This window comes from Ursus maritimus, unplaced genomic scaffold (assembly GCF_017311325.1).
Source record: "Ursus maritimus isolate PB19 unplaced genomic scaffold, ASM1731132v1 scaffold_9, whole genome shotgun sequence".
In the NCBI taxonomy this organism is placed as follows: domain Eukaryota; kingdom Metazoa; phylum Chordata; class Mammalia; order Carnivora; family Ursidae; genus Ursus; species Ursus maritimus.
This window is the reverse complement of record NW_024427107.1, coordinates 79413675-79426740: the sequence shown is the minus strand read 5'-3', so window position 1 is coordinate 79426740 and position 13066 is coordinate 79413675. Positions and strand designations below refer to the sequence as shown.

The 13066-nt window shown below is 60.8% G+C and overlaps 1 protein-coding gene across 4 annotated transcripts in view; it reads left to right on the top strand.

Annotated features, from left to right (window-relative positions):
* Window positions 1-3725: 3725 nt before the first annotated feature.
* The window catches only part of LOC103656676 (lymphocyte antigen 6H), a 17152-nt gene continuing 7811 nt past the window's right edge, over window positions 3726-13066 (top strand). Inside the window, exons 1-3 of one of the 4 annotated variants that reach the window (XM_040625820.1) lie at window positions 3728-3918; window positions 6152-6259; window positions 8511-8585. Coding sequence is in view for 2 of the 4 variants with exons in the window: in XM_040625817.1 (XP_040481751.1) it covers window positions 7400-7513; window positions 8511-8585 (189 nt within the window). In the remaining 2 variants the exon portion in view is untranslated. Of the gene's footprint in view, window positions 3919-6151; window positions 6260-6928; window positions 7514-7536; window positions 8586-13066 lie in introns of those variants that run through there. The other 3 variants (XM_040625817.1, XM_040625816.1, XM_040625821.1) reach the window with 3 other exon arrangements.

Here is a 13066-nt window from a genome sequence, read left to right as displayed (position 1 = left end):
CCTGTCTAAGCACACTGGAGGGACAGGCCAAAGCCCCGCCCTCCCGAGCCCCCCAGGGTCCAGTGACTCTGCCCGGCAGACTAGGTCTGTGCTGGAGGACGTTCTGCTGGCCCCACCACGCTCTGTGTGGGCTCCATCTACTCGGCAAGCTTGGTCTCCCTGGACACTGTAAAGGCAAACTCCAGCCCAGCCTGGAGCCTGGGAACCTGGGGCTCGGAGCCATTGCTTCAGGCCCTGGCTATTCCTGGGGCCAGCTTCCAGGTCTGAGGATTCACCACAGGGCTGATGCCCGGGTCCTCACTCCTTCAGAACGCGTGGAGCCAGCTGTTCCCTGGAGCTTGGCCCGACACCCTTGCCCTGAGTTGCAGCTGCCCTCCACCAACCAGACCATAGGCTCCGGCTTGCCCGGATGGGGGGCAGTCCCCGGGGGACCGCGCCCCCCCAGCTGGCCCGGATTCAGACCACACCTCTCCCTAGTGTGTAGGACATCACTACTGTGTCACAGGAGTATCTGCTGACACCCTGCCCCTGCCAGAGCCCAGAGAAAGAGACTCCAGGGTTAAGGGGGACACTAGCCAGCTCTGGTTGCTGTGACCAAGCAGCACGGCCTGGGGGCTGAAATGACAGAAACGTGCCGTCTCACAGCTCTGGAGGCTGGAAGGCTAAGGTCGAGGTGTCAGCAGTATTGGTTCCTCCTGAGGGCTCTCTCCTTGGTGCGTAGATGGCGTCCTGTCCCCGTGTCCCCACGTGGTCGTCCCCTGGTGCGTGTCTGCGCCCTGCTCTCCTCTTCTTGTAAGGGCACCAGTCAGCGTGTACCTCCTCTATCCCAGTCCTCTCCGCCAAGACCCATCTCCAAGCACGGTCACCCTCTGAAGTCCTGAGACCAGGACTAGGTGTGTGGATTTTGGGGACACCGTCCAGCCCATAACGAGGGGCTGAGACAGAGCTCCGTGAGGGCAGAGAATGGCGTCAGCCCGGGGCTGAGTTTAGGGAGGTGTTTGCCAGGATGGGGGAGATGGGGCTTGGTGGCGACAGCCTGGCCCGGGGGGGCAGCTGCACATAGATGGGGGTGCTGGAGCACGCGCCCAAGAAGCCAAGAGTCCATCTCACAAGCGCCAGGCCGCTGCCTGCGTCTCTTACGAGCGCATCAGGTTGCAGCTCCTGCTGGCTTCCTCACACTCTGTCCGTCTGTCCGTCTGGGCGCTCAATGACCCGTCAGGGCTGCTTGTCATGCCTGTGTCCCCATGCGGTTTGCAGCAGCAGCAGCTAGCCAGCCCAGGAGCCCTGACCTCTGTAAATGGAGACGGGCCTCTCTCTGCCCACTGCAAACCCTGAGCAAACCCTCTCCCCCGATTCCCCCGGGTGTCCCCTGCCCGCAGAATGGGCGGTTTCCGTGGCGATTTGGCTTGAGCGAGCCGAGCCTCGGGAGCATGTGCGCCAGGCGTGGGCGGATCCCACCTGCACGCCCCACGAGGGCCCTCCCCACGAGAAGGTCTGGGGGCCAGACGGGGGTCTTTCCCACCACAGCCTGCCGGTAGGTGCGCAGCCCAGGCCCACCACCTGAGAAAATCAATCAAAGGAAACCTCACTAAACCCGAATCGGAGCCTGGGCAGTGGGAGCTCTCAGCCCTCCTGCTCTCGCCAGCGACAAATCCACAGGGGAGGGGCGAAAGCTGAACGGAGAAGGCGAAAAGGGAGAACCAAACTGAGGATTTCAGAAGGGAGGGGGCTGCGCATGGGAGAGCGGCTGAGGGGCACTGAGCAGGGCAGCGTGGTGAGGACAGCGGGTGTTACCCACAACTACGGAATCCTTGAACACTGCATCAAACACTAATGTTCCATATGCCGGCTAATTGTAATATATAAATAAAATAAAATTTAAAAAAATTTAAAAAAATAAAAAACACAACAAATCCACCCAGAAGAGATGGGCCGGGCCCTGAGCAGCCGCTACGCTTCCAGCTTCCCGTTTAGCGCACCCCCCCCCCGCCCGAAGGAACTTTGCTCTCCTCGGTCCTGCCAGTGTTTTGCTTGCCCCAGCTTGCAACTCTCGGCCATTCCTCAATAAACCCATTTCTGCTGGTAAAATAACTGGAAGGTTTATTTTCAAGGTCAATACGTGCAGAGGACTCGTGCACTGGAATCAAGATCCTGGCACCCCCACCCCCACGATTGCACCCCACCCCCACCCCGCCATGGCCCTTGGGCGGCTGTGGCATTTGTGGGTGCTGGAGCCTGGCACAGCTTTCCATCATCAAAGCAGCAAAGATGTTCAGGAATCTTGAAGTGGGCATACACATCAGCATGGCCTTCGGGAGGGGCTGTTAGCAGGGGGCGGGGTGGGGGGGGCGCTAAGCCAGCACACCCTTTTTTTTTTTTTTTTGAAGATTTTATTTATTTGACAGACAGAGAGCCAGTGAGAGAGGGAACACAGGCAGGGGGAGTGGGAGAGGAAGAAGCAGCCTCCCAGCAGAGGAGCCTGATGTGGGGCTCGATCCCAGGACTCTGGGATCACAGCCGAAGGCAGATGCTTAACAACTGAGCCACCCAGGCGCCCCAGCCAGCACACCCTTTGACCCCGTGGTTCCCCCCAAGAAGTCTGTCCTACAGATGCCAGAGCCGCCATGTGTCAGCTCTGCTGGTGCCCCCAGTGGATGACAGTAAGCACTTGGGTGAGGCCCCCTCTTCCACACTGGAAGCAGGGGGCATGAGGAACCAAGAGCCGGGCTCACCCAGGGACACGGAAGGACACGGAAGGACACGTCTGTCCCAGAGGCCAGTAGCACAAGACGGGGAGAGGCTGCTACTGGTAGACCGGCCTCTGGGCGTTGGTCAGACTTCAGCGGCCCTCACCCCAGCGCATGTGCTGGTACTCGACCCCCCAGGGGGTGCCCCTCAAGAGCCGAATGCTGGAAACTTCTGGAGCGGCGGCCCCGCAGCTTGGATTCTGTCAAGCGCCTCCCTGGCCTTGATCAGTGTGCATGGGAGCTGCTAAGACGACAGGGATCCCATGCAGCCCGGGGCTGACATGCTGGCCAGGCCTCAAGTCTGAACGGGCCGCTTCTGAGCTGTGTGATCTTGGCAAGCCACATGGCCTCTCTGCGCGCAGTTCCCTGGCCCACAGAGCCGGAGAAAAGCAGGTACTGGCCACCAGTCCTGATGCTCCGTCGCCAGGGGTGATGGTGGTCGTCCCTGCTCTGACCCCTAGAGCCGTTCCTGGGGCTGGGGGGGGGGAGGTCCAGGCTCTCTCACACTCTGTCCCTGCTCCAGCATTGAGTCTGCCCACTCACCCCACTCCCTCTGCTCCCCCACAGCTGGCCCCTGACATGGAGAGGAGAGTCAAGCTCACTGGGCTAAGGGACCCCTACCCGAGCTGTCTTACCACCCCCACCTTGAAACCAGCCCCTGGGGCCACCTCAGGGCCCTGTGTGCCCCACCCAGGCCTGTCCCTGGGAGCAAGTTCAGGACGAACGCTCTGCTCCCTCCTCTGGGCCCACAGGACCTGCCAGCTGGAACAAGGGGCTGGGGGAGGGCACGCACAGCGCTCCCTGGGCGCCCCGCCCCTGCAGCCTCCATCCTTCCCACGGTGCTGGGCCTCCTCCCCTCTCCTGCCCACCCATGGCCCCCTTGGGTCAGCTGTCATTGTCCACTCAAGCCTCCCCTGGATTGAGTCCTGGAGTGGTCTCAGGACTTCCTTGCTCCCAAACAGGAAGCAGGTGGCTATGGTGCATTTCCTGTCCTTGTTCTCTCTGTGGGAACCAAGGATGAGGCATTGGCCCAAAAGCAGGACGTTCCTGAGGACGGAGCTTGCTGAACACTGGCCCTCTGGTGACCCCCAGGTTTGCAGAAGCTGATGGACCCAGGGCCCACCTGGAGCCTCCCAGAAGGAGAGGAGTCATGGGCTCAACCTGAGAGCTGGTGAGGGGTCCATGTGGTTCAGCGTCGCCTGACGCTCAGGCCTTTCAGCCTCCAAGGAGGCTCCTGGCACAGGCGTGTCTCGCCTCAGGGTGCCCCCACCAGGGAGGGGGGCGGGCTCTGTGGCGGGGCTGCTGGGGGGAGGGGGCTGGTGCCTGGCCGCAGGGTCTCAGAGAATGGGGGCAGGGGGCGGGAATGGAGAAACAGGGGAACGCCTCTACATGGCTCCCCCTCACCCCGCGTCCTCATTCCTCCCAGAAAGAGCCGGGGGAAGGCGCGCAGTCGCCCCACAGCCTCTGAACCCAGGCCGGGCCTGCCCATGCATTTACTACGCTGGAGGGAAGCTGGGGAACGCCACCTGGGGGTTGGGCTTCCCTGGCCTGTTGCCACCCACGCGACCCCTGATAATTCACCTCCCCGTAAGCCTGTCAGTGGGGCCCCTGTGTGGGGCAGGCAGGTGGACGTCTGACTCCTTTTTTTTTTTTTTTAAGATTTTATTTATTTATTTGACAGAGAGAGAGACAGCCAGCGAGAGAGGGAACACAAGCAGGGGGAGTGGGAGAGGAAGAAGCAGGCTCATAGCGGAGGAGCCTGACGTGGGGCTTGATCCCATAACGCCAGGATCACGCCCTGAGCCCAAGGCAGACGCTTAACGACTGCGCTACCCAGGCGCCCCTGGACGTCTGACTCCTGATCTCTGCTGGGGTGTTGATCTCAGGGTCGTGAGTTCAGGCCCCAGGCTGGGCTCAGAGCCGGCTGTGGAGCCCAGTTAAAAGTAAACACATACATTGAGCCTGTCAGCAGATGACCACGGGGAAGGAGTGGGCTCGAGGGGCCAGAGGTTAGCTTTTCCGGGTAGATGGGCGTGACCCATCATCGAGGAACACACCCACATGTAAGGCATCGACGGTTCTCGGAAGAATACGAAACCTGATGGCCTGACTCGGGTCTCCTCCTTGCTCCACGTCCAAGGCTTCGCTGAGCCCCTGCGTCAGTCCCTGCGCCTGGAGCAGTGGCTCTGGACCCTGGCTGCCCAGAAGAATCATCTGCAGCACTTTTAAGTCATACCAGTGTTAGGTGTCCGGTCCCCCTGCCACGAGGTGGGCTCCGGGCGGCAGTTTCTTAGGCTCTGCGGGTGTTTCAGATGACCCGCTTGGGCTGAGCGCCACGGCACCGAGGGGGCCTGCCTTCTGATGCCGCTGAGACCTGAGTGGCCATTAGAATCGCAGGGAAGCCTCTGCGAGTGTGCATCACGAGGCTCAGCCCCACGGCATTGCTTCATCAGCTCTTGGGTGGCACCTGAAAAAGAATTTTTTTAAGGATTCTAAGGCGATTCAAATTGACTGTTTTACGGTGGTTCCATAAAATACTATCAAACAGCATCGCACGCTCCAGAGATACTGTTCGTGAAAGGAAGAGTCTGTCGATGTGACCAACTTCATTGTTGTCTTCTTAGAAGAACTGGCCAGGCCCCCCTCTCCCCCAGCTTCAGCAGCCGCCACCATGGGGCCAAAAGATGGACTCCCTGACAGCTCAGGGGGCTGCTAGCATTTGTAGCAAGAGGGTATTTTTGGTAACGAAGGCGCGTACATGTAGTTTAGACACAAGGCTGCTGCCGGCTTCATGGACTAGAGTGTGGTGTCCACATAACCTTGATGGCCACTGGGAAGCCAACACGCATGGGACTCTCCAGACTGTGCCATCTCCTCCCGGCAGCGAAGCCCCGCCCACGGTGCTCCTAGATGGACCTGTGTTTTTACCAGCAGTTGTTTGCAAGGGGGCCCGGCCCCCAGAATCCTGGTGTAAAGGGTAAAGGATGCAGTGTTTGGGGGACCCCAGCTCCCAGCTAGTGTGCTCACCCCTCTCACGGGTGGGGGAACAAATTCCACAGCTGACCCTCCTGCTCTCAAGGGGCTTTGCTTACAATAGACATCAGAGTCATGGCACTGACAAGGAAAGGATTTGTTCTATTCTTGTTTTTGTTAGGGCGTCAGTCCTGGTCAGGGTGTGGTCTGGGTCGGTCTTCGTCTGTTCGGGTGCTGGGGCTTGATGGGGTGTGGTCTGGGTCAGTCTTCATCTGTTCGGGGTGCTGGGGCTTGACGGGGTGTGGTCTGGGTCAGTTTTTGTCTGTTCGGGGTGCTGGGGCTTGATGGGGTGTGGTCTGGGTCGGTCTTCATCTCTTCGGGTGCTGGTGCTTGACAAGTTGGTATAACACTTTATTTGTGGTTCATCTCAGGATTCAGCGTGTTTTCCTGAGTCTGATGCTTGGTCATGTTGGCCGCTGGGCAAGCGGTCCGGGGTTCCCTGGGCTGGCCGCCGTGGACAATGTCTCCTGAATGCACACGTAAGAACAGACCACCTAGAAGGGGAGACGGGTGCATAGGATACCCAAGAGTGTCCTGTGTGGTGGACCCCCTGTGACTTGGGGTGTTTGCCCACGAGGGTGAGCTGAAGGGCTCACCCTCCCCGGCATGAGTTAGATCCCAGGGTGAGGCTGGAGTGTGGACAGCAGAGGGGGTGGGCTGGGCCCTGGTCCAGGGCAGGCTGTTGGGCTGGAGCCCGATCTCAGAGTCGATACCACCATCCACATGTTCCCTTTCTGGGGCCTGGGACCTGAGTGCAGGAAGTCTCCTAGATGCCCCTGAACCCTGAGGTCTGGCCCCAGCAAAGACTGCACTCAGGGAGCACTGGACCAGGGGCTACCTAGGGAGAGGGTTGGATGAGGAGTGGGGGGGCCTTGCTGTCCAGAAACTCAGGTGTGGTTTGGGGGGTATGGGGGAAGATGCACACATAAATGTTCTCTGGAACCTGCTGTGTGGGACCTTGAGCTGGGAACTGCAGACAGAGAAATGGAGGGTAGGTGGAGATCACAAAGGAGGGAAGACTGTATTAAGGGCTTCTCATGAGGTGGGAGTAGTTGGTGGGGATCTACCTGGGAGGACTTCCTGGAGGAGGTGGCTTTTGAGCTTCATCAAGAAAAGACCCTCAGGTGGAGTGAATGAAAGACAGAGAAGGCTGGGCTGGGTGTGACAGAGCCATCCAAGGTTGGGGAGGAGTCAGTCTAAATAAGTAAGGGCTACTGGTTTAAATGTCTCAAACCCCCAGTTATGGACCCCAGGGTGTCTCCCACCCATGCTTCATAAACACTGGCTGCTGTGCCCCAGTCCCTGACATAAGCACACACACCTCACCCAGGGATGAGAGATCTGAGCCCTGACAGCCGGGTGTGGGGAGCACAGTGTGAACAAGGCAGATGCACTTGGGGGGTGAGATCTAACGGAGACTGCTACCAAGTCAGCAAGTCTGCAAGCAGTCATTTAATACGGTGGTGTGGTGGTTGGTTCTACAGAAAACAAACCTGTGTAAGTGCTGTGAGAGCTCACAGCTTGCGGAGCAGTGTGGGAGGGCTTCCCGGGGCAAGTGACGTTTAAGATGGGACCTCAGAGTGGCACAGGAGTTGGCTGGCCGCAGGAGAAGGGGTGAAATGGTTCCAGCCTCAGTGAGCAGCAGGAGCAAATGTCCTGAGGCAGGAGGAGTCTGGCAAGTACAAGGAGCTGAAAGAAGGACAATGACTGGAGCTGAGGCAGTGGGAGAAGAGGTGGGAGGGGGCGGGGTCAGACCTGCAGCCGTGTGGGCCCCGCAGGGGACTTTGGACTTTATTTTGAGAACTATCAGGAGCCCCTGAAACGTTTAAACAGGGATGTTTGCTGAAGCCACTCTGGCCTCCTCTGGAGAATGGGCCGGGGTGGGTGGGAGTGGGTACGAGGAGCCCAGGTGAGGCTCTGGTGGGGGTCCAGGTGAGAGGTGGCTGGGTCCGGACCAGGTGGGGCCTGGGGAGGACGACAGATGGACAGAGAGCTCCCAGAATACCACTGGCCCTGCAGACAGATGGACCTCTTGGTGTCCTCTCTGGGGCTTGACCCTTGCTCTCCTGTCTCTCTCTTTCAGTGGGGCCACCCTCGGGCCCTCCCACACCTGGGGGCTCTTCCCCAAAGATGCTGTCTTTTCTAGTCTTTGCTGGACAACCGGCTGGACTCCGTGTGTGTGTGTGTGTGTGTGTGTGTGTGTGTGTGTGTGTGTGTGTTTGTCAGGGGGTCTACTGATGGTCTCCTAGGCATCTCACGCCCCCACAGGCACGAGATATCCCCTGGGCTACCTCCTTCAGGAAACAGGAACCCTCCACATCAGGTGTCCCCCCACAGACAGGGACCCCCCACAGGAGCCTCCGGGGGGCCTCAGGCCTCAAAACATGTGTCCTTGCACTGGGGTCCTGCATGGTGCACAGGGCAGTGGAGAGGAGGGGACATGGTTCTCTTCCCAGGCCTCCCCCTTGGCTCCCAACCCAGGTGGGAGGGGCCGCCATATCCCCCAGGAGGTTCAGGAGTGGGGGAGGGGAAGCTCAGCCCCAGGCTCCTCCCAGGCGGGCGGGTGGCGAGGGGCAGGAAAAGGTCAGGCCTGGTAGGCCCAGTGGGAAAGTCACGGGCAGTAAAGCTGGGGCAGGGTGGGGGCAGCCTGAGCCCCCGAGTGGGGCGGCGGGGGTCTGAGAGCCGCCCCACCCTCTCCCTCGGATGCTGAGGTGGGTGCTTGTTTTGCAGAAGACGGGAGGTGGTGTTAGCCCCCGCAGAGCTGATCTGGTGCAGTCTTGCCCTCGGGGTGTGTCCTGCGTGAGGGTGAGTCGTAGCCCTGCACCGGGGCCCTCCATCCTGTCCGGGTCCCGCGGGGCCTGGGGGAGGGCCTGGGGGAGCCCCTCCCCTGCGCGCTCCGCCCCGAGGCTGGACCCCGGCTCCTGTCCAACGCGGAGGCTCCGCGGCGGCTCCGCGGCCCGCCTCTCCCTTCTAGGCTCCGCCCCCCGCAGAGAGGTCTGAGAGTGCCTGCTAGTGGGGGCGGGCCGTCCCTCCGCCGCCGGCCTGGGCCCAGGACGCGTCCCTGGGTCCTCGGACCACAGGAGGTCCTTCCGGCTTCTCACACGGGCAGCTGGCCTGGGCTGGCCAGCAACTTCCCCCCTCCCAGCGCCTATGACACCTCTTGTTTGTCTCCTGCAGCAAATCACAAACTTGGTGGCTTAAAACGACAACAAAGTGCTAGGTCTGTCTCCTTCTGGCTTCTGGGGGCTGCAGGAGGGCGGTGGCCTGCGGTCACAGACCCCCAGGGTAGGCCTCCGCTGCCACGTGAGCTTCGCCGGCCTGTGTGCTTCAAATCTCTCCTTTCCTGCTCAGGACGCCAGATGGTGGGGGTAGGGCCCACCCTAAATCCAGGATGACCTCATCTCAAGATCCTTAATCTCCAAATAAGGTCACATTCTGGGGGTCAGGACTTGGACATCTTTTGGGAGGCCACCATTAAGCCCAGCACACACCCTGCCTCCACTGTTCTGAGGGGCGCCCATGGGGGTCAGAAACTTTCTCCGAGTTTGGCAGCCCTTCAGGAAATGTCTGCCATGTGAGTGACAGTGTCCCTGTCCACCCCTGGCTGAGAGGCTGGCCCTCTAGGAGGCAGGGGTCTTTGGGGAAGAACTCCTTTGCAGCCCTGGCCTGCAGCCACATCTACGGTCTTGGATGGCTTGGAGGGGTTCTGACAGTGTTGGCCAAAAAACAAGGCAGGAAGCTCTGGGAGCGGATCTCAGGCAGGACCCCAACCTCGGCCCCCTCCTGCTAGGGCCTGGCCCACGGCCTGTCCTCTCTGTTTCTGTGGTTCTGTGGGCAGAGGGGCTCAGGACCCTCAGCAGCCAAGTGCAAGGACCCTTGACGCTGTCCCTGGTTCTGACCACCCACGCCGGCTCTACTGTGGGCATGGCCCACCCGCCAATCATCCTGCGCCCTGAGCATAACATGGGATTTGGGCAGCCATAGAGCCGCTCTGGCTGCCGAGTGCCCCTGGGCAGGGCGAGATCCCCGTGCTCCCTCACCAGGATCTGGGCATCTGGGCCAGGGCAGGCTGGGAGGGTGGAGAGCAAGGCCAGCGTTTACCGGCTCGGTGCAGGAGCTGGTCCGACTGCAAGGGCCCGGGACACACATGGACTTGTTCTGCTCTCACTGCTTTAAAGAAAGCCCTTTCTTCTGCTAATCATGACTGATTGTTATTCTTTGTTTGCAAAAATTCTGATAGGGTGAAACTGACCCACATGCTTTGGGAGGAGACAGAGTGGCTTGGAAACTGGGTTAGGAATCACCATCTCCCTGGCAACCAAGCCCACCCAGCACGGGAGAGCGCAGTCTTTGCTCTCGGAGGAGCGGACCCAGGAGGAGAGGGCCCAGAACCGCACGCCCCAGGGGTTGGCACCAGACTCCTAGGACATTACTCTTCAGACACCTGGCATCTGATCCCTCACAGCATGCCCAAGTCAAGCCTGACCCACGCGTGTTCTCTTTTACTACGTAACAAATTACCCCAAAATTTAGGGGCATAAAACACGGTTTATGCTCTCCCGGAGTCCACGGGCCAGAATTCCAGGTGCGGCCTCGCTGGGGCCCCTCAGGAGGTTGCTGTCAGCTCTGGTCGAGGGCTGTGGTCTCATCCGAGGGGCACCTGGGTGGGGCGGTCAGCATCCAAGCTCCCTTGTGTGGTCCTTGGCAAGCCTCGCTCCCCCAGCAGGGCAGCTGGCTTCCCCAGGATGAGCGGTCTGGGAGTGGGAGGGAGCCTGCATCAAAAGCCACTGTCTTTTTATAACCTTGTCTCAGAGTGACATCTCATCCCTCTGTCCTTCCTCCCCCCTGTAGTCACTAGAAACAAATGACTAAGTCCAGCCCATGACCAAGGGGAGCGCTCCACAAGACCAGACCAGTGGGGGGGGGGGCGCGGCCCTGGGCGCTCTGACAGCCCACCCACCACGCCACCAGGTCCAGATGTTGGGGCTTGGCTGCCTGGCCCTAGGCCTGGCAGGGACCTTCTGCGTCTCAAGACAGAGATTTGGCCGAGATTCCTATTGCTGGAGTGGACTGACTGCGGTCAGCAGGGACCCCCATCAAGTGCACCCTGCAACCAGCCCATGACTGGGCAGGACATCTGGAATCCAGCTGGCCAGAAGGGACCCAGGAACATCTGTCTACCCCACGCCCCCAGGCCCATGGGGAAGGCAGTGTGAATCTGAAATGGGTGTGTCGGTTCTGAGGATGACGGGGTCTGGGCACAACCCAGCCTCAAAACCAGCCTCAAAACCACCCTGGGCCCCACGGCTTTAGGACAAACTCCAACCTTTGTCTGCATACAGCCATCCTACACCCTCCCCCTCTCTCCTCCCCCTCCTTCCTTCTTCCCCTTCCATCTTCCCCCCTTCCATCTTCCCCCCTTCCATTTTCCCCTTTCCCGCTGCCCCTCCCCTTCCCCCTCCCCTTCCCCCTCTCTCCTCCCTCCTCCCCCTCCCTCTTCCTGCTCCTCCCTCCTCCTCCCTCCCCTTACATCTTGGCTCCTCTCCCAAACACTCCTGCTCTCTCCCATCTCTGGGACTTGGAGCTTCTGGCAGCCTCATCCTCCAGGCCTTGGCTCAGTGTCCCCTTCCAAGAGGCCTTGTCCCCCCCGCCCCCAGAGCCCCCCGACTGCTCTCAGAGCCGCTCACATCACTGCACAGCCATCTTTCTGTTAGCCCAGTCATCCCTGCCTGCCTGCCTTCACGGGACAGGGGCCCAACTGTCTCTCTGGCGCGGCGGGAACGGAGGACCGAGTTGTGATGGTGCTCTCCCAGTAGCCCGGGCTCGATGCCCAGCGAGCACATCACTGGTGGCATCACGTGTGATCCCCACGGTGCTTTCACAAGGTGACTAGTACTGCCCCATTCTACAGACGAGGGACTGAGGCTCAGGAGGTCCCACAGCACGCCCAGAGCCACGCACCCTGGGCGGGACTCATGCTGTCTGCGCCCAGAGCCCGGATCTCACCACTGCTGCTCTGCCCCGGACCAGGCCAGCTATGGGGACACGCGAAACGCCACGAGAGCAGGAACTGAGCCCTGTGCAGTGTTGGGAGCCATAGGGCTGACCCACTGGGCCTGAGGTCTCAGTGAGTGTGCGAGTGAGCGTGTCAGTGTGTGCAGGGCGGCAGTGGAAATGCATTGATACCTATGCGAGGTAGCTGGGGGGTGGGGGGTGAGGAGCCCTGAGTGCACCCGCCCTCCCTGACACAGCCTGGCTGGGCTGGGAGCTGTTCTCCTCCTGCTCCTGGACGTGGGGCAAACATGGTTCCCAGGCCCGAGGGTTTCTTCCAGAGGTTCCCTCAATGCGGCCGCTCCCGGGAGCTTCTCACGCTGGGGTGGGAAGGGGTTCTTTGGAGCAGACCTGAGCATCCAGTAAGGTCAGGTGTCTTTAAGGAGACCCTGCATGTTGAGATTTGGTCTTGGGCAAAGGCAGATGTGGGCACACTGGCCACGGAGTCCTGGCGTGACGGGTGGGGTCACAGCTGCTCGGTGCCAGGTGCGGGGCCGTGGCGGGTTCCCAGAGACAGTGCCTTCCGGGGAGGGGATGGGAAGGCCCAGGGCCACCAGAGGGTCCGTTTACTGCAAAAAGAAAGTGCAGGGTGGGAGGGTTTCCGTGTGCCTGGTGTGAGGTGTGGGACGGGTGCTTCAGGCCCGCGAGGGTGCGAGCAAAGGCTGAGAGGAAGGAAAGCGCAGGGAGCACGGTGCGTCTGAGGCTTGACCTGCCGCGACTTCCTCTGCAGGGACCTTCCTTTGATCACCTGGACCTTTGGCACAGGGAGGGTGGAGAGGAAGGTGGCAGGTGGGAGGGGTGCGGGCGCTGACGGCTGGTGGCAGAAATGCCCTTAGGATGCCAGCCTGGAAGGAGCTGAATGTCCCATGTGAGACGGGGATGACCACCGCTGTACCTGACACAGACTCAGACCTGGGCAGGGCGGGGGGTCTTGGGGGAGCATTTCGGCCGAGAGGAATTGGGGGGGTGGGGCAGAGGACGAGTCTCCCAGAGCTGGGAGAACACCGGGGCTTTGCCGGGGAGTCCTGTGGGCACAGCTGGGCACAGGCGGCTCTGGGAGACTTGGACACGGTGGGTGTAGCCTGGGGAGGGGGGGCTCCGCAGAACAGCAGGACCAGAGAGGGGAAGGGGTCTCTGTGCGAACCCTCGCTGGCACCTGAGCCAAGTGGGCCCAGTGGCCTCGAGAGGAGGACAGATGGACAGACAGCTCCTGGACTCAGGGTTGCGGGGGGGGG